This window comes from Miscanthus floridulus, chromosome 19 (genome assembly GCF_019320115.1).
Source record: "Miscanthus floridulus cultivar M001 chromosome 19, ASM1932011v1, whole genome shotgun sequence".
Taxonomy (NCBI): domain Eukaryota; kingdom Viridiplantae; phylum Streptophyta; class Magnoliopsida; order Poales; family Poaceae; genus Miscanthus; species Miscanthus floridulus.
The window spans coordinates 12,594,650-12,621,083 of NC_089598.1; the positions used below are offsets into that span (position 1 = coordinate 12,594,650).

General features: G+C 48.1%; 2 protein-coding genes across 2 annotated transcripts; one reads left to right on the plus strand and one right to left on the minus strand.

The window, feature by feature from the left end:
* Positions 1-287: 287 nt before the first annotated feature.
* LOC136525564 (uncharacterized) lies at positions 288-825 on the plus strand. The gene is made up of 2 exons (XM_066518506.1): positions 288-713; positions 817-825. Exons 1-2 carry the CDS (start codon positions 288-290, stop codon positions 823-825), a joined length of 435 nt encoding a protein of 144 aa, XP_066374603.1.
* Positions 826-19,790: 18,965 nt separating this feature from the next.
* On the minus strand, positions 19,791-22,032 carry LOC136525565 (uncharacterized). The gene is made up of 5 exons (XM_066518507.1): positions 21,613-22,032; positions 20,650-21,030; positions 20,367-20,571; positions 20,107-20,267; positions 19,791-20,014 (listed from the first exon to the last, which is right to left on the minus strand). The coding sequence occupies exons 1-5, from the start codon at positions 21,893-21,895 to the stop codon at positions 19,791-19,793; spliced, it is 1,254 nt and encodes a 417-aa protein (XP_066374604.1). The 5' UTR covers positions 21,896-22,032.
* Positions 22,033-26,434: the final 4,402 nt, after the last annotated feature.

The following is a 26,434-nucleotide window of genomic DNA, read 5'->3' on the forward strand; positions in this document are numbered from 1 at the left end:
ACCGAAAGCTCGCGCGTTGCGAGGTCTACACGGCCGAGCCAGCCACACCATCTTTCCTCCAATGGTCGGAGTCCGCCATCACCTTTGACTGATCCAACCACGCAGAGAGTGTCCCACAGCCGAGAAGGTACCCGCTTATGGTCGACCCAATCGTCAGCACAAAGCGGCTCACCAAGGTGCTAATGGATGGAGGCAGCGGCCTCAATATCATGTACGCCAAGATGCTTGATGCCATGGGCATCAACTGGTCGCGTGTCTGATCGACCGGGGCACCTTTCCATGACGTCATGCTAGGGAAACAAGCCATACCACTCAGGCAGATCGACCTGCCTATCACCTTCAGGGATCCGGCCAACTATAGGATGGAGACCCTCACCTTTGAGGTGGTCGGGTTCCATGGAACCTACCACACCATCCTAGGACGACCGTGCTACATGAAGTTCATGGCCATCCCCAACTACACTTACCTAAATCTCAAGATGATAGGCCCACATGGGGTCATCACCATCGGCACCTCCTTCCAGTGTGCTTACGAGTGCGAGGTTGAGTGCTGTGAGCGTGCCTCGGTGATTATCGCTTCTGAGGAGCTCACGGTCATCAAGGAGGGGACCGCCAAGGAAGCACCTGACTCCAAGCGGTCGGCCAGATCTTTTGAGCCCATGAAGGGCATCAAGGAGGTCCTCATAGACCCCAGCAGCTCCAAGGACAAAGTGGTGCGCATCGGCACCATGCTTTCCTCCAAATAGGAAAGCACGCTCATCGACTTCCGCCGTGCCAACAGAGATATCTTCACATGGAAACCCTTGGACATGCCAGGTATTCTGAGGGAAGTCACTGAGCATGCCTTGAAGATCAGGCTAGGCTCTAAGCTAGTAAAGTAGCACCTACATCGCTTCAACAAGGAGAAGCGTGGGGCCATCGGTGAGGAGATCGCGAAGCTTTTGGTGGCTAGATTCATCAAGGAAGTGTATCATCCTGAGTGGTTAGCCAATCTCGTCCTTGTATGAAAAAGAATGGGAAATGAAGAATGTGTGTTGACTACACGAGTCTCAACAAGGCGTGTCCAAAGAATCCATTTCCTTTGCCATGTATAGATCAAGTAGTCGACTCGACCTCGAGGTGAGAAACCCTCTGCTTCCTTGATGCGCACTCCGGGTACCATCAGATCACGATGAAAGAATCTGACCACCTCGTGACTTCTTTTGTCACTCTATTTGGATCATTATGCTATATCACGATGACGTTCGGTCTGAAAACATAGGGGCTACATACCAGCGTTGTATGCTTAAGTGTTTTGGGGACCTTATCAGGTGAACCGTTGAGGCTCACGTAGATGACATCATGGTCAAGTCCAAACAGGTTGACCAACTTGTAGCAGACCTGGAGCAAACCTTCACGAAACTCCAGGCAAACGACATCAAACTCAACCCTGAGAAATGTGTTTTTGGGTCCTGAGGGGTATGCTTTTTGGGTTCATTGTCTCCGAACGCATCATCGAAGCCAACCCAGAGAAGATCTCGGCCATCACTAGGATGGGCCCGATTCTGAATCTAAAGGAAGTACATCAAGTTATGGGGTGCCTCGCCACGCTTAGCCATTTTATCTCGTGCCTCGGCGAATGAGGCCTCCCCCTATACCGGCTTTTGAAGAAAACCGACCAATTTGCGTGGACGCCTGAGGCTCAGGAGGCACTTGACAAGGTCAAGGAAATCCTGACAAAAGCCCTGATTCTGGTCCCACCGACTGATGGGGAACCACTCCTGCTTTACCTTGCGGCCACCACGCAAGTGGTCAGCTCTGCCCTAGTGGTAGAATGGGAAGAAGAGGGACACACCCTCAAGGTGCAGCATCCCATATACTTCATTAGTGAAGTCTTGTCCGATTCCAAGACTCGCTACCCCCAAATCCCAAAGCTCTTGTACGCCGTCCTGATTGCCAAGAGGAAGCTGTGTCACTACTTTGAGTCACACCCGGTGACGGTCATGATGTCCTTCCCTCTTGGCGAGGTTGTCCAAAACTAGGATGCTACAGGGAGAATCATGAAGTGGGCACTCAAGCTAATGGGTCAGGGCATTTCGTATGCCCCTCGGACGGCCATCAAGTCCCAAACACTGGCCGATTTCATTGCAAAATGGACTGAGGTCCAGATGCCGCCAGTAGCCATCGACTAAGAGTACTTGATGATGTACTTCGATGGATCACTGACGAAGAAAGGCATCGGCGTGGGACTAGTCTTTGTTTCGCCCCTTGAGGTGCACATAAGGTACATGGTTCGCATCCACTTCTTCACCTCCAACAATGTGTCCAAATACGAGGCGCTCACCAACAGCCTACGTGTCACCGTCGAGTTGGGCATCTGACGGCTTGATGTCCGAGGCGACTCACAGCTAGTCATCAATCAAGTCATGAAAAAGTCAAGCTACCACAACACCAAGATGGCTGCGTGCTGCCAAGAAGTCCGTCAGCTGGAGGACAAGTTCGATGGCCTCAAACTCAACCACATCTCGAGGTGACTCAATAAGGCGACCGACACGCTAGCAAAATGGCATTCTGCCATGAGCCGGTGTTGATAGGCGTCTTCACCAGCGATCAGTACAAGCCCTCGGTCTAATACGAGGAGCGGGAATGGACTGATGATGGGCCGCCTACCCTAGGCTCCAGGAATGACCGACCTTCGGCTCCTTCTGGTCCTGAAGTCATGGAGCTTGACGAAGATCTAGTGGCAGAGTCCAACCCTCTAGCTGACTAGAGTACACCTTACCTCTATTACCTCCTCCGCGAGGTGCTACCAACAGAAAAACGGAGGCCCAGTGGCTCGCACAGCACGCCAAGTCCTTCATCATTATTCAGGGAGAGCTCTACAAGTAAAGCCACACCAAGATCCTACAGCATTACATCCCCATCGAATAAGGGAGGGTACTGCTGAAGGACATCCATGGTGGGGTCTGCGGACATCATGCCACACCTAGAACCTTGATCAGAAACGCATTTCGATAGGGCTTCTATTGGCCAACCGCGGTGGCCGACGATGAGCAAATTGTGTACACCTGCGAAGGGTGTTAGTATTATGCTCATCAAACCCACCTGACGGCCCAAGTGCACCAGACGATCCCTATCACATGGCCGTTCGTGGTTCGGGGGCTTGATCTGGCCGGACCCCTCAAAGAGCACCCGGGGGCTACACGCACTTTCTTGTCGCCGTGGACAAGTTCACAAAGTGGATAGAGACTCGGCCGATTTCTGTGATCAAATCTGAGCAAGCCATGCAATTCTTCCTTGACATCATCCACCGCTTTGGAGTCCCAAACTCCACCATCATGGACAACGGCACGTAGTTCACCAGGAAAGAATTCCTCCAATTTGGTGATGACTGCAACATCCGTGTTGATTGGGCCACCGTGGCGCACCCCCGCACAAATGGGCATGTCGAGCGCGCAAACGGCATGGTCCTGTAAGGCCTCAAGCCTAGAATCTTCAACCAACTGAACAAATTCAGCAGACGATGGCCTGTGAAACTTTCCACGGTACTCTGGAGCTTGAGGACGACGCCCAGCTAGGCGACTGACTACAAGCCTTTCTTCATGGTCTATGGTTCCAAAGCGGTCCTCCTGATCGACCTTGACTATAGAGCTCCGAGGGTCAGGGCGTACAACAAGCAGGGAGCCGAGATGTCCCTCGAGGACGCCATGGATCAGCTTGACAAAGCACGCGACGTTGCCCTCCTCTGCTCAGCCAAGTACCAGCAAGCATTACGCTAGTACCACGGCCACTATGTGTGGGTCTAGGCCTTCAATGTCAGAGACTTGGTGCTCCACCTCGTCTAGAGCAACAAGAACCGCCACAAGCTCTCTCCACCGTCGGAGGGACCATACATCGTCATGGAGGTGCTCCGACCGGGCACCTACAAGCTCAAGTCCATCGAAGGCAAAGTCTTCACCAATGCCTGGAACATTGAGCAACTACGTCGCTTTTACCCCAAGTCTATGCACGTACTTATGAAAATTGATAATGATATTTTTGAAATGCAAAAACATTTTCTCTTATCGGTTTTGCTATCGTTTCCTCGTTCTTTAGTGACACCCGACCCCAGCGACGGCAAGGGGTCGGGCCTCACTCGGGGGCTGATAAGATAAGAATATATCTATTTAGAAACATTCTTTGCCCTCAACCCCCTCCTTACATTAAGATCTAGAAGCAAGAGTTGTGGATACAAACACTAAGTAAAACTAGTCGGACCGCAAGAAACCTATGCCCTAGCGGCTATGACATTTCTGCTCAACAGCATGATTAGAGTTTTTTTGCCCGCACCTCGAGCTTTACAACCTTAATGTCAGAAGGGGTTGGATCACATCAACCTTTAAAAGTCTATTTAGCCAAAACAAAAATTAAAAAAATTGCCTATTTATTACAAGTTCACCGCCCGCACCATCCAACTAACTAACCCCTTGGGGGGAATGACCTCATCCTCGATGTTTATAGCTAGATCCTGCGCTAGAGGGCCACCGTCTCCTCGATCTCCTCTAGCTCGGCCTCGGTGTAGCCGGGCGCAAAGCCTTGACTCATCATCGGCAGATCGATGTTCTCATAATGAGAACGAGCGATCGCACACGACCAATGAACTCCGAAGTGAAGCGCATGCCTTGTGATTTTGTGCGCTCGATCCATAATTTAGATGGCTCGAACCACGAGCGAGCTTGTCTCCTACTCTGGGGCCAGCTTGAGGTCGTTGTAGACTAGCTGGACTATGACACGTAGGGTGTCATGCTCATCGCTATCCTTCAGGAGGGAGGCCTTCACCTCGTTGAGCTCCTTCTCCATGTTGTGGCTCTTCATCGCCTCTGCCCCAAGCTTGTTGTCGAGACCTGTCCAAGTCACATACTGACCATGTTAAAAGGCCTACCATGGATTCTAGGGAGAAAGACAACAAGGGAAATTAGAGGCTTACCATCCATGTTCACCCGAAGCTTGCACACCTCATCGCGCTGCTGGGTCACCTCAGCCTCTAGGAGCCAAACCTCTTCCTGGTGCTGACCGACCTCCATGGCAAGCTTGGCAGACACGCCCTCGGCCACAACCTTTAGGTCCTTCTCCCCCTCAAGCTCATCGTCGAGGAGGTCGATCCATTGTCGGGCATCAGCGCGCTCCTGGCGAGCCAAGTCATGCTCCGTGTGTAGTTCCCTTATGGCCCAGAGCAAATCTTCCTACTCTTTCTATAGCCGCTCGGACTCTGTGACATTTGCACGTGCCCTATCAATCAGGGCAGTGAGTTTCTCCTCAGCCTTGCGGGCATGATCATGAGCGTCCTCCTCCCTGGCTTGGAGGTCAGCCAGCTCTCGACCGGTGGGGGCAAGCTCAGCCACCTCCTGACAAGTGGCAGCGAGCTGTGCAGCCAGTCCCTCACGTAGCCATGTCTCCTCAGCAAGGCTGTCCCAAACATGCTTCTCATGATGAAGGAACAAGGACTTCTCCCTGCTATGAGTCATAATGGACTATGGAGAGGTTACGGGTTAGAGGCGTGAAAAGGGGAAGTGAAGGTCAGAAGCACAGATGTATCGTACCTAGCCAATAGAAGTGACCACATCATGTAGTGAGCTCAGAGCGGTGGTTAGGGTGTGAACCATGATCCTGACCTTCATGTGGACGCTTTCCCATTCCCTCTTCTCTACGGCATCATCGAGGGTGAAGAGAGTCACCCTCGGGTCCTATCGATCAGCCGACCGGACCCGAGGACCTCCCCACGCATGCGGGTCGCTGCCCACCCTGACCAGAGGCCAAGATGGATTCGTGCTGACCCCAAGCAGTGCTGACCCCTCTTGTAGTAGCGACTCCTCTAGAGTGGCCCCTCCTATGGTAGAGGGGTGGGCGACACAGACACGAAAGCCTGCCCTCTACCGTTTGTCCCACTGCAGATGCGACCACCTGCACGGACGACAGCTCTAGTTGTGCCGTCTCTGCATTTGATGTTGCGGCCACACCCGGCCATGCCACGTCCACCACGGATGCCTAGGGTGCGTCATCCTCCATTCGTCCTAATGCAGAGGCAGCCACTTGCGTGAATGACGGCTCTAGCTACGCTGTTTCCGCCTATGATGTCGTGGCCACCTACACAGATGATGGCTCTGGCTATTCTATTTCTGCCTATGACATTGCAGCCACACCTAGCCATGCCACATTTGCCATGGGTGCCCTGGTTGTGTCCTCCTCCGTCTGCACCCCCCCTGTGGACACAGCCACTAGCTATGCCTCCCAGTCGACACCACGGCTGCCCTGGCGCCACTCCCGCTCCCCTCCAGCACGATGCCACTCGACTCCTGGCACACCTACCAAAGAGCGAGGCTCTTTTTGGCGCTAGCCTCAGGAGAGTCCTGCCTCCGCCAACACTACAAAAGACATGATGATCAGTCTTTGGCAAAATGTGTTAAGAGTGAAGAAGCAAAGAACTTTTTAACTCACCTCGACGCCACCGAACGATGACGTTTTGGGGCTGGCCCACCTAAGCCTGGCCGTGCCTTGTTGGCGCGTTGCCATTTCGAGCCTTCCTCCCGCTCGGAAGGCCCGGACGGAGCAGGGTGGATAGTCCCCACTGGCTTTGGGGGTGCCTTGGAAGGCCTAGACAGAGCGGGGTGGCTTGATTCTCCTGGCTCTGAGGGCATGTTCCCCCTCCCTCCTACCCTAGGGCATGCCATGGGAAGGACCCCTCCCATGGTAAAGATGGGTCCTCATCCCCTCCTCCCAGCTCGTCCCATTGGACGGGCGACCCAGAACCATCGCCCTCTTCTTCCTCTTCCTCTTCTGAACCTTGCCGCCACCTTCCTCGGTCCAGCCTCGCTCGCTACTTTGCCCGCCGCTTCGCCTTCTCCTCATCTTTCTTCTTCTTCTTCTTCTCGTCTATGGCGTGGTTTGATGACCTCACAGCCGCATGCTCTGACAACGGCGTGATGGAGGCCCAAAAGCCCAACCCCGCATACAGCTCAATGAAGCCCATGTCCAGCTGCATCGCGGGATGTCCTAGGATCAGGAACAAGGCATCAGACTCCTTCGTTGCTTCCTTGATGCACTGCATGACCTTGCTATCGCGAAGCAGACCCTAGGTGAGCACCGTCCCACCGAGCTACGCGCTAGGTGTCATCTCATATAGTGGGAGGGCGTACGCCATCAGCGGCGCCACCCTCCTCATGTGATACGCCCCGATGACACCAGCCCCATGGAGACCATGGTTCTTTAGGAGCGTGATGGCATCTAGGAGGTCACAGAGCCTTTTCTTTTCCTTCTTGGGGGTCCCCACCCCCACACCGACGGTGCCTCTTCAATTAGGCATCTAGTGAAGTCCGACAAGGGGGCAGCGGCGAGTTCTTCACATAGAACCAAAGCGTGTGTCATCCTTTGTTGGACCTCGACAGCGGATATGTCATGTACTCGGTGGACCAGTGGCCCTAAAGGTGGATACCTGCACATCCCATCAGCACCGATAGGTCCCTAGTTCTCTCCCTTTTCTTGTGTAGGGAGACAGAGAAGAAGTTCCTCCATAGCTCTAAGTGGGGTTCGATCCCTAGATACCCTTTGTACAGCGCGATGAAGGCCGTGATGTGCTAGATTCCATTGGGATTCAGGTGCTGCAACTCAATCAGGTAGTGGTGCAATAGTCCCTAGAGGAATGGGTGGGGAGGAATCATGAATCAGCGCTCATGGAAGGGCACAAAGGACATGATGTAGTCATCAAGCAATGATGGTGCCTCCTCATGGCCATGCACGAGCCACTCCACCACCTTGGTTCTCCCACGAGAAGACCATGCTTGATGAGGCCATTCACGCACACATGGGTGACGTCAGAGCGATACCATGACTCCATGGGAAGCAAGGGTGGAAAAACAAGAACTTTCCTAGTGGTGGAAGAGCGAGGGCAAGAAATCTGGGCGCTGGTAGTGGAGAAGCAGAGAAGACGAGGCTATGGTGAAGCGTATCAGAGACAAAGGGAAAGGCCCCTATTTATAGGGGAAGGTGGAGCGAGAGGCGAACTATCTGCCTCGATCAACACGCCTGCCATGCCTCATCACTTCACCTCTCCGGGAGTCACCCCCTCAAAAGGCGCACCAGACGACGGCTTGCCTCCTCAGTGGGCGAAAAACCACCGTAGGTAAGGAGGGATATGGAGCTAAAAATGCTCCCACGGCCCATTAATGCCTAGGAGTTCAAAAGTTGGCCTACCGAAGGGTTCACAACTGCTTCGAGGCACCATAAGAGTGAGGGGTGGTTAAGGATAGGCCCGCTAGTGGCTAGCACCTAGGCACATGAGCGCCACGGGCATCCCGACCCACGCTCGAGTCTTGGTCGAGGCACGGTCCATGGTTTTCCCCTGAAGAAAGGCAACGAGCCCTTGAGATCGGTCGAATGGACCTAAGAACTATATGGACTGACCGTCAAGAATCTGGAGTCGGTCACTAGCTGACCCATGCCATACCCCCATGAACGGGAAGCTAGGGCCCCACTCAGACTTGCTCGTTAACATCTCACCGAGCACCATGATTCGTCCATCGAGGAAAACATGGTATGGCTCAGCCCCTCTGTTTTTATTGAAAAAAAATGCTTGAGGGAGGATGACCACAAGATGAGCTGACCCCTCAACCGGACCCCTGCTACACGTAGGGGTTTGGAGGAAGTTGGACTCTCAAGGAGACCGAATACACGGTCACATGACAATGGCGGATCGATCAGAATCAAGATAGATCTTTTTTGACCCCCTGAATCCCACGGCTGCATGCTCCCAAAGAGTCCAAACACTATGGAAACAAAACATGGCCCTACCAAATCATCCTGTAGCCCACAAAGGGAGATTAAGACCCTCAGAATCCTTCCATCTGAAAAAGCCTTCAAAGGAGTATCCTACTCCATAGGTTTGGGGTTCTATTGGGTATCAGTATTAGGGATACCAGACAGAAGGAAGCTGATGGCCACGAATGCTAACTCACCCTGGATGGTCAAGAGTGTATTTTGGTCTTGCCTGATCCCAAAGGTATGGGCTCTGTCTCACCCGACCCTGAAGGTACGAGCTCCGTCTCGCCGACCCTGAGGGTGTGGGCTCCGTGTCACCAGATCCCTCGAGCATGGGCTCCGTCTCACCTGACCCTGAGGGCACGAGCTCCATCTCACTAGACCCCTTAGGTGCGGTCTGCACCGCCCCTCAACCCCCACCCTGCCCTAAACTCAGGGAAGGCACCAGTGAGCTCCGTCTTTGCCCCCACCTTCGGTGCTGGACGGCGAGCCACCTTGCCGCTCCACCCTCAATATCTGCCCTAACCCCTCAACCCTATACACCCTAATCCTAGGGTAGGGCATTAGTGAGCTCAGCCACCGGCCCCACCCAACCGCCTTCTCCTACCACCACTACCATGTCACCCCCCTCGAACCCTTTTCTAGAGCCACCGGGGAATGGATCCCTGACCTCGCCGAAACCCTAACCCTAATGCCACTGCCATCTTCCTCTTCGGTGGGGCGCGGTTGTGGGCACGTGGGCGTGGTCGCATGGGTGAGGGAGAGGGAGAAAGAGAGAGGGTGGGCCAGCCCATGTCGCACCGTCCACGTGCATGTTTGTGTTTTCGCTAATAATTACGTGAACTGTTAGCTAGATCCATTTACATTTATTCTAGCTATTTTTAGTGTCTAACTATTAATTTGGTGATCCAAACAGGGCTTAGTCAAAGTCTCGGACAGCATTTGCATGTGGTCTTTATCGCCATGTGTCTAACTATTTCACAAATATGCCCCTGGAGGTAAGATTTCAAAATCTGGACCCTTAGCTCGGCGCCATCATTGCTAGCACCGAGCTTACACTGCTCGGCACCATCGTTGCTAGTGCCGAGCTCAGGGCCACGTTGGTGCCATGGACGCTGACATGGCAGCTAGTTCAGCGTCATGGATCTTGGCGCCATAGATCTTGGCGCCGAGCTCGGTGTCAACAATCCTAGTGCCAAGCCCTCTTACGTATGAGCCCATGGTTACTTTCTCTCTTCCTCTCTCTTTCTCTCTACCATCCCCGTCCACACCATCCGCGTCATCCCTGTCCACGCGCCCGTGTCGCCCCGCCCACACCCACGCTCACACCACCACGCCCGCGCTGCCCTGGCCATAGCCACCCCGCCTATGCCCGTGTCACCGCGCTCACTCCCACGCCGGCATCCGTGCCCACTCGACGCCATGGCCCTACCCTGCCCCACCCATCAGCGGCCCACGCGCCCTCGCCGGCTATCCATGGCCTGCCCCGCCCTGCACGGTCCTCCATGCCATGCCCATCCCTACCCGCCATGCGAAGGCACGTGGGAGCTCTGGCCTAGGCACGCCAAGGCGCTGCGGTGGCCTGCTATTGCACTCCACCGATGCTCCACTGATTGCACAGTAAAGTAAGTTACTTTATTTGTTTGAATTGGTAATTTAGTACTTAGTTAACAATAGTTAGGGTGTAATAGGTAGATAAATATATAGATACTTATGTTGGCATAACTAGTTTTCGTATATAGTTATTACATAGTTAGATACATACATATGTATATATTTAGTACTTAGTATATATATGTAGTACTTAGTACATAGTATACATTTACTTATCTAAATACTATAGACCTTCACGTTAGTAGTTAGCGTGTATTTTTTACTAAAGGACATGTGTTTCGTTACGTGTTTGAAATAGATGGACAACCTAGTGACCATATATCATGGAGGCATCGTTGAAAGCGATCGCTATGGATATGTTGAGTTTGTTGACATACAAAGCGAGCCTGTGCTATTCAATGATAGGCCTTCATTTAGTGAGCTAGTTGCAAGGGCTCGGGAGGAGCTACATTGCCTTAGAGATGATCATGATGGCATTGTAGTTGAGGGTGTACTACACCTAGGTTCTTCTCCCAACATCCTTAGGCGAATGATCCCAATTGGATGTATGGATCAGTGAAAGAACTATGTGAGATCGGCTATGAAGAACCAGCTGCAATGTTTGGACGTGGTTGTGCATCGGGTGTTAGTTGATCCCATCCCTCATGGGTTTTCCCCACCAATGGGTCAATAGGCACACTTCGACCCTCCCGTTCCAAAACCTGATATAGATGTGGAGGTTGCACCTATGGTTCCCGATGCTCAATCTACCCCTAATGAGGTAGTTGGAGATGCTTGTCAGACTCATGTTGTTGTGGCAGATCCTCCTCATAAGATCCCTTTGACACAGAATCATCCGAGTAAGTGTCTTATCCGCATGGTTATTGGGAGCTTACCCCCTTTCTTACATCCATTTCTTTCATTCTTTCCTCATTTATCTACTTATGTTGCAGGAGACATTCCTGACAATGTGGATGTGCCCCCTGTTGCTACGCAAGACATTGAGTGCTTTTGTCCGAGAGTTAGGGACGACAACACGCGTAGCTTCCTAGATGTAAGATTCAAAATATTCTTTCAAACATATTATTAATATGTTAGATTCTTTTAGTTATCGTAATTTTGTACAACAGAGGCTGTCACGTCGGCTATGCCATGCGACTGCTCATTGTGGTTGTAGGACAGACACAACGCAAGACGTGTACGTTCCTTCCATAGGTAGAGGAGGCTTAGGTTCCTCTAGCCAAGCAGCTACAGGGGACGATGACGAGGACGACGATGACGTGGACTAGAGGCACGAGGAGCTTGGCCCCTCTCAGCTCTAGGATGCTCCCTCGACTCAGCCTACATAGCCTCCAGGCACTAGGTGACGCCGCCAACCTGACCCTTACACTCCAGGTACTAGCGCTCTCGGTCACAAGGGTAAGAGTAAGACTAGGAGGCAGTGAGGGTTTGTGGTAGATGTTAGTATATACTATTATGGATTTTGTAGTCACTTTCCTATAACTATTTGGGACTGTATGGATATTGTGGACTATTTGGACTATGCAGGACATGTTATGTTGATTGTGATGTTCGTTGTGGTTGCATTGTGCTCTTTGGACGATTAAATGTTTGGATTATATAATGATGTCTCTGTTTGTAACTGTGGATGCTCCTGAAACAAGGGAAACTCTTGTGAATTTTTTCCGTGAATCATTAATTATACTACACTGCTAAAAAGGCACAAATGTAGTACACAGATTAAATATAAATTCATTAGAATGTGTATAGTCCAATCGTATCATACAGACTATCGGGAGTTCTGACATACGTCGAGACTTTCGATGTGCGCAGACAGCTGGCCAACAAAAACCCAGGTGTCGGGACTTCCGACTTGGGTCGGGACTTCCAACTGTTGGGAGTTCCGACTCACGTTGGGACTTCCGACATCCACAGTCACTGCTTAGGCTAAGTGACTGGGCATTAGGACTTTCGACATGAATCGTGACTTCCGACGGTCAGGAGTTCCGGCTTATGTCGGGACTTCCAACACCAACAATCACTAAAAAATATTCTACGTGCTCGTAGAGTGCTAGAGTGTCCCTCTTTTGATTTTATTTTTATGCTTGAGCACTCTATCTTTCTCAGACTAACTAAGTTTGCATCCCTCTTTGTAGTGCGGCGGATCCTAAACTCAAAAACAAAAATAAAACCTTTGGAGAGCGCTTTGAGTTCGTCCGTCTTTACAACTTCAAGAATTGAGGGATACCATTTAATCTTTATCAACTCTTTGAATCTTTCATGGGACTAATAGTTGCTACATATCTCATTAAGATCACATTAGTTCCTAGTTTGGATGTCATCAATACACCAAAACCGACATAGGGGGCAAATGCACTTTCAAAATTCTTAGTCTAAAACATACTGAGTAAGCAACGCATCATCCGAGTTCCAGTCCTCTACCACAACCTTGTTAATGTGGCTAGGCTCATCTACATTGCTCTGACCTACGTGTCGCCTGTAGTAAGCGGCCTTCGCTTCATCTACGGCCTCTACGGCCTGAGTGAAGAACGCGTTGTCATCCTCCTCCGTCTGCAAGCCTGCCTCTCCTAGAGCGATGAGCTCACTCAGTTTGCCAGTGTCGTCCTCAGCCTCCTCCGCCTACAAGCCCGCCTCTGCTAGAGCGATGAGCTCGCTCAGTCTATCAGTGTCGTCCTCAGCCTCCTCTGCCTGTAAACCCACCTCTACTAGAGCGATGAGCTCGCTAAGTCTACTAGTGTCGTCCTCTACCTCCTCCGCTTGCAAGCCTGCCTTAGCAAGAGCGATGAGATCGCTCAACCTGGCAATGTCGTCCTCATCCTCATCCCCCTCATCAGACAACATAATCGGTGATTGAACGGTGCGACCAGCTCGCGTTCTGTGCTCATCTAACTTTTTTTCCTCATACATTGCACGAGCCACCTCTACGGTATGGTCCTCGCTGCATCCAATCCCTTAATATATAAAATGCAATCAGTTAGCAACGCGATTATATTACATTTAAAATCAGGCAACGAAAAAAGGCTTTCAAGCACTCACTGGTACATAATGCAACAACATGCTCATTCAAGACCTGCATATGTACTCTTATCTCCTCCCTTGCCTCCTTCCTTGCCCTCCCCTCCTCTAACGTCCTTCGTCTCTCCAATCCCCATTTGTTAAGCCAAATATCGATCGGGTTACGAATACCGCGCTATCTAGCAAACTCATGCATCTTGTTTTTGTGATGTTTAACGAATAGGTTGACGTAGTCAGGTCCATATCCCCTCTTTCATGCAATTACTTGCCTCCCCTTCAGTTCATCCAAGAACTTAGCTTGACCCTCATAACATTCCCACCAGCATTTCCTAGTGCTCTGTTCAAATAAAAAATTATATCATATATGTCTTAGCAAAAGAAACAAAAAACGATTTCATGTTTACTACAAAAATAATCAACCTCATCATAGTCAACCATATGGCCGCAATAATGGCCTATTCCAAGCTCTGAAGGGACTAGACCGTAGTTGGATTTAACACCACATTCGCACTTGACTGGAGGTGCTTTGTAAATTAACCTTTCTTTCTTCTTTTTCTTTGCCTTTGGTGGCTCCGTCCATTGATTCTTAGGACCGTAGAGCCACTCCTTGAAATGACACTTCGCAAATCCATAACGCTACAAGAGAATACATTAGTACACGCACACCTATAGAGATAAATATTTAAACAGATACACTTTCCACTTACTTCGTGTTTGTTCGGACACACAAACTCCAACGTATTCTCAGGATTAATCACAACTCGATCTCCGCATTCGCACAGAGGAGGTTCATCGAGTCGTCTAATTGCGGCTAGGTGCTTCTCCTTAGCCGTCATTGGCGGGGAGGTAGGGGGGTGGAACCCACCGCTTGAAGTGCTCACGTGGATGTCTTCCTCTACATCAATCATCGAAAAGGAGGTACCTAGGGTCAAACTTGTCTGCACCGTCGATCCACTGAAAGAAAAAACACCTCTCATGGTCCTACACAACAAGATTCCAACAAAATATTAGTAGCCTACTTACACAAATGAAGAAAAAAAGATAGTGAAAACAATTACTTACATTAAAACGACTGCATGTGTAGAAGCAACGTGTCGCTGTGTCTGGATGTCTCGATTGAAACACGTAGGCCGGGAAACCACAGTCATAGTTAGGGACGAGGAGGTTAAGAGGGATGGGGGCATCTTTGCTAGACGCGTCGGGGTATAATTCTCGAGGACGACCCCCGTTTTCGCCAAAACTCCTCCCAATACATTTCTTGCATCTAACAAAACGGTTGTAATTTAACAAATAAAAATCAAAATATCACAAATTAATGTCAATGAGAACCATAACTACAATACAACCAATTTCGTTTTAAGAACCGAAAATAATTAACATTAAACCCTAAACCTAGGGTTTCCCATTTGATGCACAACAATGAACCCATAACATAACAACATGCGCTGCGGTTACATAATTTTGCTAGCTTTTTCACGCATTGTCATCATCCTACGGTTGTATAATACAAATATTAAAAATTGCATGAAACCCTAAGTAATGACAATTCTTAGGTTAAAAAATCCGACTAATATATACCGAATCGATACGAAAAAAAACTAGGAGGGGAGCTAGGATACCTTGCTCTCGAAGATCTACGGATTAAATCAAAGTTTACAAGGTCCAATATGTCGATTCATGAGGTAGGGCGAAATGGGGAGAGAAAAAACCTGAGAGGGAGAAGAAAGAAGAGGAAGAAGGCTCGGGCAGAAAGGTTGGGGCCGGGGTTAAAACACCACCTCGGCGTCAGGATCTACGGCGCCAAGCTAGGCGCCAGGATCTATGGCGCCGAGCTGCTTGCCAAGTCACCGCCACGTCTGCGTCGTGCCGAGCAGTGTAAGCTCGGCGCCAGCAACGATGACGCCGAGTTAAGGGTCCAGATTTTAAAATCTTATCTTTAGAGACATATTTATGAAAATTTTTCAAAAAAAGACTAAAAAATAAAAAATTCGGCTATCACGGCGCATTTACTCCACGTACCGTGCCTTCTTCTTCCTTGTGCAAAGGCGCAAAGCTAGGCCTCCCTGGGCTACAGTTTCAACCACATAACCAGCACTACAGTTGGAGCATGTACTGCGCTCTGCTCGCAGTCACAAGAGCGCCCCTGCTGTTTTGCTTCGGGTAGTCGAATTGCTGACACACAGGATTCAGAAACGATAAAAGGGCAGGTTTCGACTCGGGCATTATCATCACACAACTAATAGCTGGATGATTTGGCTTGCCATCCTCTTTACATCTGCAGAGCCATTGTCACTAACAAAACGAATCGAAGTGCTCCCACAACTGAAGATATTACGACTGATATTTTCCCCAGTGTGACGCATGAGATTTTCAACTGAGAAAAAAAAAGACGAAGAACGCCAAACAGAAACCCACGGTGCCCCATTTAGTAGTCCCGTACCGCTAATCGCAGCCAAAGCAAGCCCGCTTGAAAACGCACGCCGGCCGAGCCTTGTCGCCAGGCCTGGTGGCGCTCGCCTGTAACTCCAGCCAATTGGAGGGCAAAAGAGTTGGTACAGAGGCAAGGCCAATGGCCCAGTTGCCGGAAGAGGAAATTAATCGGGTCATGGGCCTGGGTTGTGAGTTTGAGCCCGTGCACAAAGTTGAGAGTAGGTTCTTGCCGGAGGACCCATGACGCTCATGAGATGAAGGCGGCTTTGGCCCAAGAAAGCTACGTCATCAGCGGTAGGCCGGCCGATTGTCACTAATCGGCCCAGCCCAATCTTCGGCCAAAAGAATAAGGCCGAAGTTAAAGCCTTTTCTTGAGCTTTCCACGCAGAGGGCCCTCTTCGTGGGATGTTTGGGTTCGCTCACTAACCCCACTTACCAACTCTTTTCTTAATTTTTCTTATTATATATAATTCTAACTAGACACGACTTACTTGTGACAAATTTGCGATTAACCTTCGGCCATAAGGATAAGGCCCAAGTCAACCCCTCTTACCAACTCATTTTTTATTCTTTTATTATAATTCTAACTAGACACGACTTACTTGTGACAAGTTTGTGATTATTGGTCGGCTCAATCTTCGGTCATAAGAATAAGGCCCAAGTTAAAGCTTCTCCTTGGTTCCACACAGACGACTCTCCATGTGAATTGTTCCAATAACCTTTCTTATCAATTTTTTTCCTTATAATTTTGGCTAAACACGACTTATTTGTGACAAGTTTTCAAGAAATTACCCATACAAAACAGTATGTATGTATAATTTGCCTTCGCTACTACAGTTAGCCATATTTACAAAAGAAAAGAAACAAGACAAGTTCATTGAACATTAGTGCTGAACTACCACACCTTAAACTCTCTGGAGGCCTGATGTGCTAAACTTCCACTTTTGGCTCTGTTCGGCAGGATTATTGCTGCTACGGCTGATTTATTGTGAGAGAGAAACATTGTTCTATGGCTGAAAAAGTAAGACTGATTCTGGTTTATAAGCTCAGGCGAATAGAGCCTTTGTTGCTAGACCTTCCTATCATTGTTCCAATATTCAATAGTTTCTCTTTGGCCGTGTGGTCTTGGATTTGCTACAAGATAGGGCTGTTTTGGGTGAAATTTGGAGCATAGGCGAAACTCTTATAGTCATAGAAATTGTTTTTAGCTTCTATTCACCTCCTCGCTCTCAGCTTTTCGGTCCTTCAAAAGTGCTAAAAAATACAAATGCTTGGACAGTTAGTTAGACAACGAGTTCACCAGAAAAAGTTAGTAAATCTCTTTGACTCTTTGGCTCCACGCCAACCAGACCAAGCGACAATGGGGCGGATACAAAGTATTTTTGGAGTTTTAGAAAAATATAGCATGATTTTGTGAAATACTTTGGTTTTAGAGTGCTATAAAGTGTTTGGGTGCAACAAATTTTATGGTTTTGAATACCATGGTTGCTGAAATTGTAGTTTTTTTGGAGTTTTAAAAACTCTGCTCTGGACCACTTTTTTCTAAACCACGATTTTGCACATCAATGATTCTAAAACTACAGTTTCTTGATATTATGGTTTGTTAATACTGCAACATCAAACAAGACCTGAACCTCTTTGGATGCTGCATGGCGGCTGGCGACATGTGTGTGGCAAGCTCCTGCAGAAAAGGGATGCCAGGTCCATGGCGCAACTCACAGACAGAGTGAGGAGAAACAAGGTGACGATAAGCTCCGTCACAACACCAATGTTCAATGAACTTGTCTTTGAAGTTGGTGGAATGACTTGGAATATCGCTTGAGCACGCATGACTGTTGCCTCAAGTCAATGCAGGACACTGTGATGAGCACCAAGACCGGCCTCGCTGCCTTTCCCTCCTTGATCTACTCGGTATACATCGACCTTTGAGCCATGTATATTAACTTTTTTTTTTTTGAAAAAGAGGTCTCCCTCGCTTTACTGATCATAAAGCGTATGCAACATGTATACTAACTTTTTTGAAGCAATCGTTGAGGCCTTTTCTATTAGTTCCGCAGGCTTGTTCTGGCCTTTTTTTTGTGCTTTCTGAAACGTCTAAAACTCTGATGCATTTCTGTTATTCAGTGATGAAAATGGAGAAATTATCGGTTTGAAAAAAAAAAAGTTGAGACGCAGCGCTTCAGTTGCCCCGACCGGCATAGGCTGAATCTTAGAAATCTAAACTGATATGGGCCTTCATTGTAGACTTTGAGGGGCCCTCCATTTAATTTTTGGAGGCTCTAAGCGGTCGCTCACCTCGCTCCTGGGCTTCGACGGTCCTGGCTACTTTGGCTCCACGCCAACCAGACCAAGCAACAGCGAAAGGTGCTAAAAAAAAAAGCAACAGTGAAAGGTGTTTCGCTGAATTGTTGGCTCTAATGCAGGCACCTGGGTGAAGTACTAAGGATCCGTAGAACGCAACTGGGTTGGTTATGAGAGACATGAGATGAGGTGCGCTGCTGCCCTGACAGGCTGTGATGATCAGTGACAGCGGTGATCAAAGTAGTACTAACTGTCTAACTGAATGCATCAGGATCGATTCATCGATCGATCTGGGCCTTGGTACAGACATTCATCCTTAGTCAAGTGCGGGACAGATTCATCTGGAACTGGAAGTGATCTTCAGGGCAGCACTAGGTCCTGCATGGCTTGGGTGTGCATGTATTCAGTAGGGCCTCGGGTTTGTGAGGTGTGCAGCAGATGCCTCGGGCCTCCGGATTGCTGACACAGGGGGATCCGGATGGCCGCTTTCGACCCGGTCGTCACTCGTCAGTCATTACCATCACGATTCACACAACCTGAATGATTTCGATAGTTGTCATGTTTCTTTAGTTAACGATCCAGGATGCAGCTAGTCTGGCACATGGGATTCTCGACTGAAAACACGAAGAAAGCCATGTTTTAAGTAATTTCAACACATGATTTTTTTTACACCATAGAATTAAGATCCAACAGCATCCATCCTCCTTCTACCTCCAGCTTTTTTTCTACCTCGAGACAATTACAAATCACAAGATCACAGATGCACAGATCACAAGAAATTTTTTTTTTTCTATGCAAGGATAAGAGAACAAATCGCGGAGCGAGGTGCTGGACTGCCTCAACGACGTCTCGCGCACGCTTCTGCAGGCCGATGTCCGCTTCGAGACGGTCCGGGCCATGCAGGCCAGCATCAGGAGTGCCGTCAGCCTCCAGTCCCTCGCCGCCCGCGCCATCAAGCATGCGGTCGTCGACGAGCTATGCAGGATGCTGAGAGAGTGAGAGATAGAAAATTCATGTATTTTTTTATGCTAAAACACATGTGTGTTGTATATCATTTCTGAATAGAGAAACCCACGATTCACATGGATTTTGTTCAGTTCTGTACCGCCAATCGCAGGCTAAGCAATGCAGCTTGAATAGGGTGCCGAATAGGGGTGCCGCTGCAGCCCTAGTTTTTAGGACCGGACTGGAGATCGAACCGGCGAGGCTGTCGGTTCATTGGTTCATTGGTTCATTGGTCCAACCGTATAGAACCGGTTGAACCGCTGGTCCGATTGTATTGGACCGGACTAGTTGAACCGGTCACAAATACTATGAACCGGTGTATATATATATATGCTATAATTAATAATTGGATTCATACATATATATATATATATATATATATATATATATATATATATATATATATATATATATATATATATATATATATAAAATGACATGTTAATTCAAAACATCAAGTGACCGATAACAATAATATAAGTTTCGCTTCATACATAGTTCATATTCATACATCATAGAAATAGTCACGGGCTCATGGCTCACAGCAACACAACCTCAGGTTCTTTAATACAAAATATCAAGTGCATGCTAACTGATAACACACCGACATGCTAAAAGTTCCAAACAAGTTCGTGCTAAAAAGATTACGAACACAATCAGAAAACATGATAGCTAGATGGTACTCCATCAAAATTCACAGGATCCCATTCATCTCGTGGTGCAGCATAACAAGCACTTGATCCACCAACATCAAATGCCATACCATCAAAATCAAATAGATCTTCATCCCTTTGGGGCCTTTCCTGGTCCTGAATGTCCTGAATCTCGTCACTGTCTTCCATGGCATCAGCCTCAATAGCATTCAAGTCCAGCACCAATTCTATTTTTTTCAACATAGACATGATGTTAAATAAGCAAAAAAAAAACTGGTATGTGAGTTGAATTTATTTCACAATTGACAAGAGACATTACCATCACTGCATTGTATACTTAGTGCGGATAGTTCACTGCGAAAGGCGTTCAACTCTTCCGAGTTAAGGCGAGGTGGACTGTCTTCTAAGATCCAAGCTTCATTTCCCATTCCAATTTGTTCCAAACTTATTGGGTCATAATTTCTAGTCCTGATCTTGGACCTAATGTTCAAATAGTACATACTGACAATATTATTTTCAGGTTATAGAATAGGCTAGCAGCTAGCTATGCAAGTTTTAGTCTTTCAAGAGAAGGGGTACCTTTGACGCAGCCTCAGGTTACAATGAACATACACAATATCATTTAACCTTTGATGCTCTAATCTATTTCTTTTCTTGGAGTGCACATGTTCAAAGTAGCTCCAGCTCCTCTCACATCCAGAAGCACTACAAGTTTGGCTCAACACACGCAAGGCAAGCTTCTGCAAGTTTGGTGCGCTGCAGCCATAAGTTTCCCACCACTCATCTATGTGAAAAACAGAAGTTAGTAATATGCTTAAATGAACTGGAAAAGTAAGAACAACAATGTAGTGAATGAAGTTACCAGCAAGCATGCCCGAGCGATCATTTATAGCACTTGCACGCCCAAAATCACCTTCTGCATTCCTAAAAGTCTTCATTTCTTTTGTCAAAATATTTCTAAGGGCAACATCTTTGCCAGCATATCTCTCTATGACATCAAGAACTCCAGAAGTAGCGAACTTGTACTTCTCTCGTAGTTGAGGATTGTACTGGTTATTAGGATTGAACCAAAAGCCAGCAGCATGAAGATTCTTATCAAAGTGCTTATCCCACCGTGCATCCATGTATTCCAAGAAAGGCTTTACAAACTCTTTCTTTCGCTGAAATCTCTTTTCAATTTCATCTCTTGCAGCATGGAATCCTGCAAATAGATATCCCATTGCAGGTCTCTCATCGCTGTCCACTATTCTCAGCACCCGAACTAGTGGCTCTGATAATTGGCAAACAATAGCACAGTTTTTCCAGAACTTTTGATCTAGCACAGCTCTAGTGAATTTTTTGGCTTTTGGTTCCTTATAATATGCACAGTTTGTCCACTCATTGGAGATAACCATTGCATGCACATCAGCCTTGTGCTTATATATGCTTTGCAAAGCAATAAAATTAGTAGCAAAACAAGTTTGGGCTGGACGAAGAATCTCATGACCTTTAGTGAACTTCCTCATTAAATACAATGGGAAGCAATGGTTGTAGACATATTTTGTAATGATTGATGCATGAGCTACGGTGGTCTTCACTACATCCTCCTTACCAAAGTCATGCAATATCAAATTGACACAATGGGCAGCACAAGGGGACCAATAAATGGATGGGAACTCATCTTCTATCCTTCTACCAGCAGCAACCATGTTTGAGGCATTATCAGTGACAAAATGAACCATATTTTCAGGCCCAACAAAATGAACCACATCTTTGAATAATCTAAACAAGAAATCTGCAGTTTTGGAGCTATCAGTGGCATCGATTAACTTGAGAAAAACAGTACCTTTGGGACAATAGACCAAGAAGTTGATGAGGGTCCTTCTCTTTCTGTCAGTCCACCCATCAGCCATAATAGTGCAACCAGTTTCCCTCCAAGTGTTGCGGAAACCATCAACAAAATTCCTAGTTTCCACAACTAATTTTGCAAGCAATGAACCACGCAGCTGATTAAAGTTTGGCCCCTTGTATCCAGAACCATATGCACACACAGCATCAATCATGGGTTGGTAAAAAATGGAATTACTTGCATTGAATGGAATAGTGGCATCAAGGAACCATCTTGCCATGCACAAATCTGTCTTCTCCTTGACTGCTTCCCCTTGAAGAACACTCTTAATTGTTGGTTGATCCCCTGGGCCAGTTCTAGGCTTGAAGTACTTGCCAACACTAGGAGTTGCAGCTGCAGGTCTCTTTTTTCCTTTGTTTCCTGTAGGTGCAGCAGCAACACGCCGAGAAGGGGCTCCAGGTTCATTAGCAACAGAGACTTCAACAACATCATCTTGTTCTCCAGGTTCTGGCCCATATGCATTCCCTTCCTCATAGTCCTATTGTGCCTTCTTTTTCTTCTCAGTCCAATCAACCAGGTTTTGATACATTGTATGCTCAACCTCAGGATCAACTTTTTTACATGCTGCCACATTACCAGGCCATTTGGCTAAATGCTCCTTGAAACGATGGATTCCTCCTCCTGCAAATACATCATTATAGAACATGCATTTGATCTTCTTTCTTCCTCCTTCAGTGATCAGTGTACAATATCCCCATGCTGGATCAGATTTCTTTCTTGTCCTCACTTCTGTAGATGCCTCTTGAGTAGTAGGTGTTGCAATTTGGTTCTGGCCACTGTCAGTGTCACCCGGAGTTGGAGTCGCTGAAGAATCAACTATATGCACAAGAAAGGGGAAGACAAGTTACCAGCAGTCCAGCAGCTAAGAAATGGAACATATTTGTTACTAGCCAAATCTTGTAGAAACAATCCTAAACTAATCAGATCAGGAGAACACTGCCACAGTGGCTGCATGAGTGGAGAGTATGGCGCATGGACGCAACGTCAAACTCGAATTTACGCCGGGCAGTCAGTCGCCCATGCCCTCCACTTCCATGGACCTAGACCCTGCTGGTCACCGGCCTCGCTGCGCGCTCCAGTGCCCGCAGTACTAGTAGGAGTAGCTTCTACTGCTGTGCTGCACTGCGTGCGAACGTAGGCCGAGGAGGAGCAACTATAGCTAGCTCTCCATCCATCGGAAGCCCATTCCCCGCCTGTTGCTGCATGCCTTGGATACTGGAGACTAGAGAGTGGAGAACAGAGATGCTAGTTAATGCTCACCATTAGCCATGCTTCTGATCATCGAAGAATAGCAAGCTCTACAGTCGTGGAGATGGAGACTGGTCGCTCGTCGTAGTGCTGACGGCTGAAGCCGCCTACAGTCCCTCACCGCCATGCGCACTGTCGCACGCAGGGTCACCGCGGTCGCCGGTCGCGCTCCGCTCGCAGTCGCAGCTCGTCGCGGTCGCGCGCGACGCCGCGTCCCGCGACCCGCCCGTAGAGGCGTAGGCGCGTAGCCCGCAGCCAGCAGCCGGCAGGAGCGCCGACCGCCGAGTGCCTCGGCCCTCACCCCTCAGTCCCTCACCCTTAGGCCTCAGGCCTCAGGCGCAGAGGCATAGCCCGTAGCCAACAGCCGGCAAGAGCACCGACCACCGAGCGCCTCGGCCCTCACCCCTCAGTCCCAAGTCCCTCACCCTCAGGCCTCAGTCCCTCGCCACCACGGCGCACGCGCAGAAGCCCCGCGCCGCCGCCCAGAAACGAAAAGGGGAAAATTTTCCCTCCCACTGAGTCACTCCAGCGCCAAAACAACCCTAAAGAGTAATTTCCAATAATACCCCTACCTAAATAAGGTCATCCTGAATGCACAGAGGGGTAATTTTGGAAAATTTCCAAACCACACCGGTTCGCATGGAACCGCCCGGTTCACCGGTTCTACAAAAAACCGGCCGGTTCAACCGGTTTATAGCGGTTCGATTGCACAGACGGTCTTTTAAGTGAACCGGACCGTTGTAGGCTCTGGTTCGGTCTTTTAGCGGTCGAACCGCCGGTCTGGTCCGGTCCGAATAACAAGGGCTGCAGCTATATCGCCAGGCGTGGTGGCGCACGCCTATAACTCCCTCCTACCGGAGGGCAAAAGAGTTGTCAAGTGACAAGGCATAATATGCCCCAGTTCTTTCCTTAAGAGGAATTAATTGGGCCTTAGACCCAGGGTCGTGAGTTTGAGAGCCCGTACACAAAGCTAGCTTTGGCCCAAGGAGCTCGCCTTCAAGCGGCCATAAGTCGGGCTGTTTGTGTCGGCCATAGCGAGAGTGAAAGAGGACCGCGATGCTTAAGAGGAGAGATGAATTATGCAACTTAAAAATCTAACTTTAAACTATGGTCTATTTTTCTAACCCTAGCAAAACCTATGCAAAAGATAAACTATTTAAATGTCCAACTATGGTTTTACTACTGTATTGCTATCTCTACCACAAAAAGGAGTAATGTAATCAATATAAATGCGGAAGCTAAAGAGTAGGTAGAGATATGCAAACTCCCATCGACGACTCCGTTATTTTTATCGAGGTATCGAGAAGCGCGCAAGCCCCTCGTAAGGAATCCCTCGCAAGGGCCAAGCTCCCGGTCGGGTAACTCCGTGGATAACCTCGGGCCTTTCCCCACGCGCAAGTGGCTCTCCGACGTGCCTTCCGGCAAGCCTCTCCCAGATGCTCCCCGTCGTCTTCACTATCAAACTTCCGGCAGAAACACCGCGGGCCTTGTTCCCTCCGGTAGACAGTGGCGGCCACACCATAAACGCGGTTGGTGTGATCTCGCAAGACTACAAGCCCCTCCGATGTACAACAATGGTGCACGCAAGCACCGAGTGGTAAGAGGTATGCAAATCTCACTAAACACTAGGCCTTAACCTAGAGCAAGCGTATAAGCGGTGGTCTAATCAACCTAAGCACTTTGCAAAAGCACCTACGCTAATCACCTAATGAAACACTAAGCACTATGCAAGTGGAGATCACTAAAATGGTGTATCAACACCCTTGATATGTTTCCTCAGCTCCACACTGCTCAAATGGCCGGTTGGGGGTCTATTTATAAGCCCCACTGAGAAAATAGCCGTTGGGGATGAAATCCTGCTTTTCTGCTACTGACCGGACACTGAGGTCGTCCTGATTGGACACGTCCGGTCGTTCCGACCGTTGGAGCCACGATCCATTGATCGGACGCTGCCAGCGTCCGGTCACATGCCACCGGACGCGTCCGGTTACAGTATTGCCGCTCTGGAACCTTTCTGTACTTGACTGGACTCTGTTGTCCTACGTCCGGTCGATCTGCCGCCAGCGTCCAGTCCAGCGTCCAGTCACGCCTGTTGCCGAGCCTCTTGATCGGAGCGTCCGGTCACTTTCCTCCAGCGTTTGGTCCAGCGTCCAGTCACCTCTGTGAGCTCGTTTCTTCGCGATCTTGCGTATGGCTTGGTTCCTATCTTTGTGCTTGGACTTTGCTTGATATCTTAAGTCTTCTCTTGTGCTTCTAAGGTCTTGCTTATGGTGTTGATCATCGGATCATCACGTTGCCTTGGTCCAAGTCATATCTTGCACCCTATTGAACTACAAAACAATCACTTGTAAATTCATTAGTCCAATTTGGTTGTGTTGGTCAGCAAACACCAAAATCCAAAGTAAATGGGCCAAGGGTCCATTTTCCTTACAATCTCCCTCCCTTTTTGGTGATTGATGACAACACGACCAAAGTAAGCAAATAATAAAATTTTGGAATTTAAAAACTATCTACTTGCTAGGATGCAATGCAAGGGACAATGTTATATGATGCTAAAAGACACTACTTGTAAGACTAAAAGATACTACATAACAACTTATCTTGCCCTTACAAATGTCCCCATGTGGCATTATGGATTTATGCCTTGCTTCCTACAAATTCTCCCCATTACATAGACTAATCCATAATCCACTATCCTCCTTTTCTCGAACCATTACCATTTGTAGACCATTACCACTTGTAAATTATTATGATCTAGCTTATGGCCCTACAAATTAATGCTTGCTTTTGGTCCTCTAAATTCTCTCCCTTTGGAATCAAACACCAAAAAGAAAGACATTAGTAGCACAAGGGAGGGTCAAACTTTATGATCTTTTGTATGTAGAGTGGAATAGGTCATAAAATTTGACTCTCACAATATATAGATTAAGCTCCCCCTAAATATATGCATACATATGGTAGAAAGTAAGGCATATGCATATTTGGCAAATTATTGCTCAAGGGAATTTAATCTATATAATGCATGGAGAAAGCATATAAATATCAAAATGAAATCAACATGATGATATCGGTTTAGAAATATCACATGTGGAAACCAATTTGATTTCTACCACTTGCAATAGGTGATGAATATTTGAAGTATGATGCTTAACTCTGGGGACTCCATTTTCCTTGCAATGAGACTACTACACACATGATAAGCTTGAAAAGGTGTTAGTCTCAAAGCATCCAACTTGTAGAGTAACCTCTCCCCAAATTTGTGCAAACAAGTGCGGGATACTTATAGAAGTCATGCATATTGATTTTAGAATCAATAATACCACTTGAAAGATGACATCTCATGAATGTGAGAATCATTTTCAAAGATGATATTCGGGAGAAATTATCTACAATTTGGACTTTGGCACATATTAGATGAACAATCAAAAGACAAGCTATGTGCCATACTCCTAAACAATTTTAAACCATGTAGGTTTGCTCCAAGGGCTAAGAATGAAACCGAGCAAGCCTA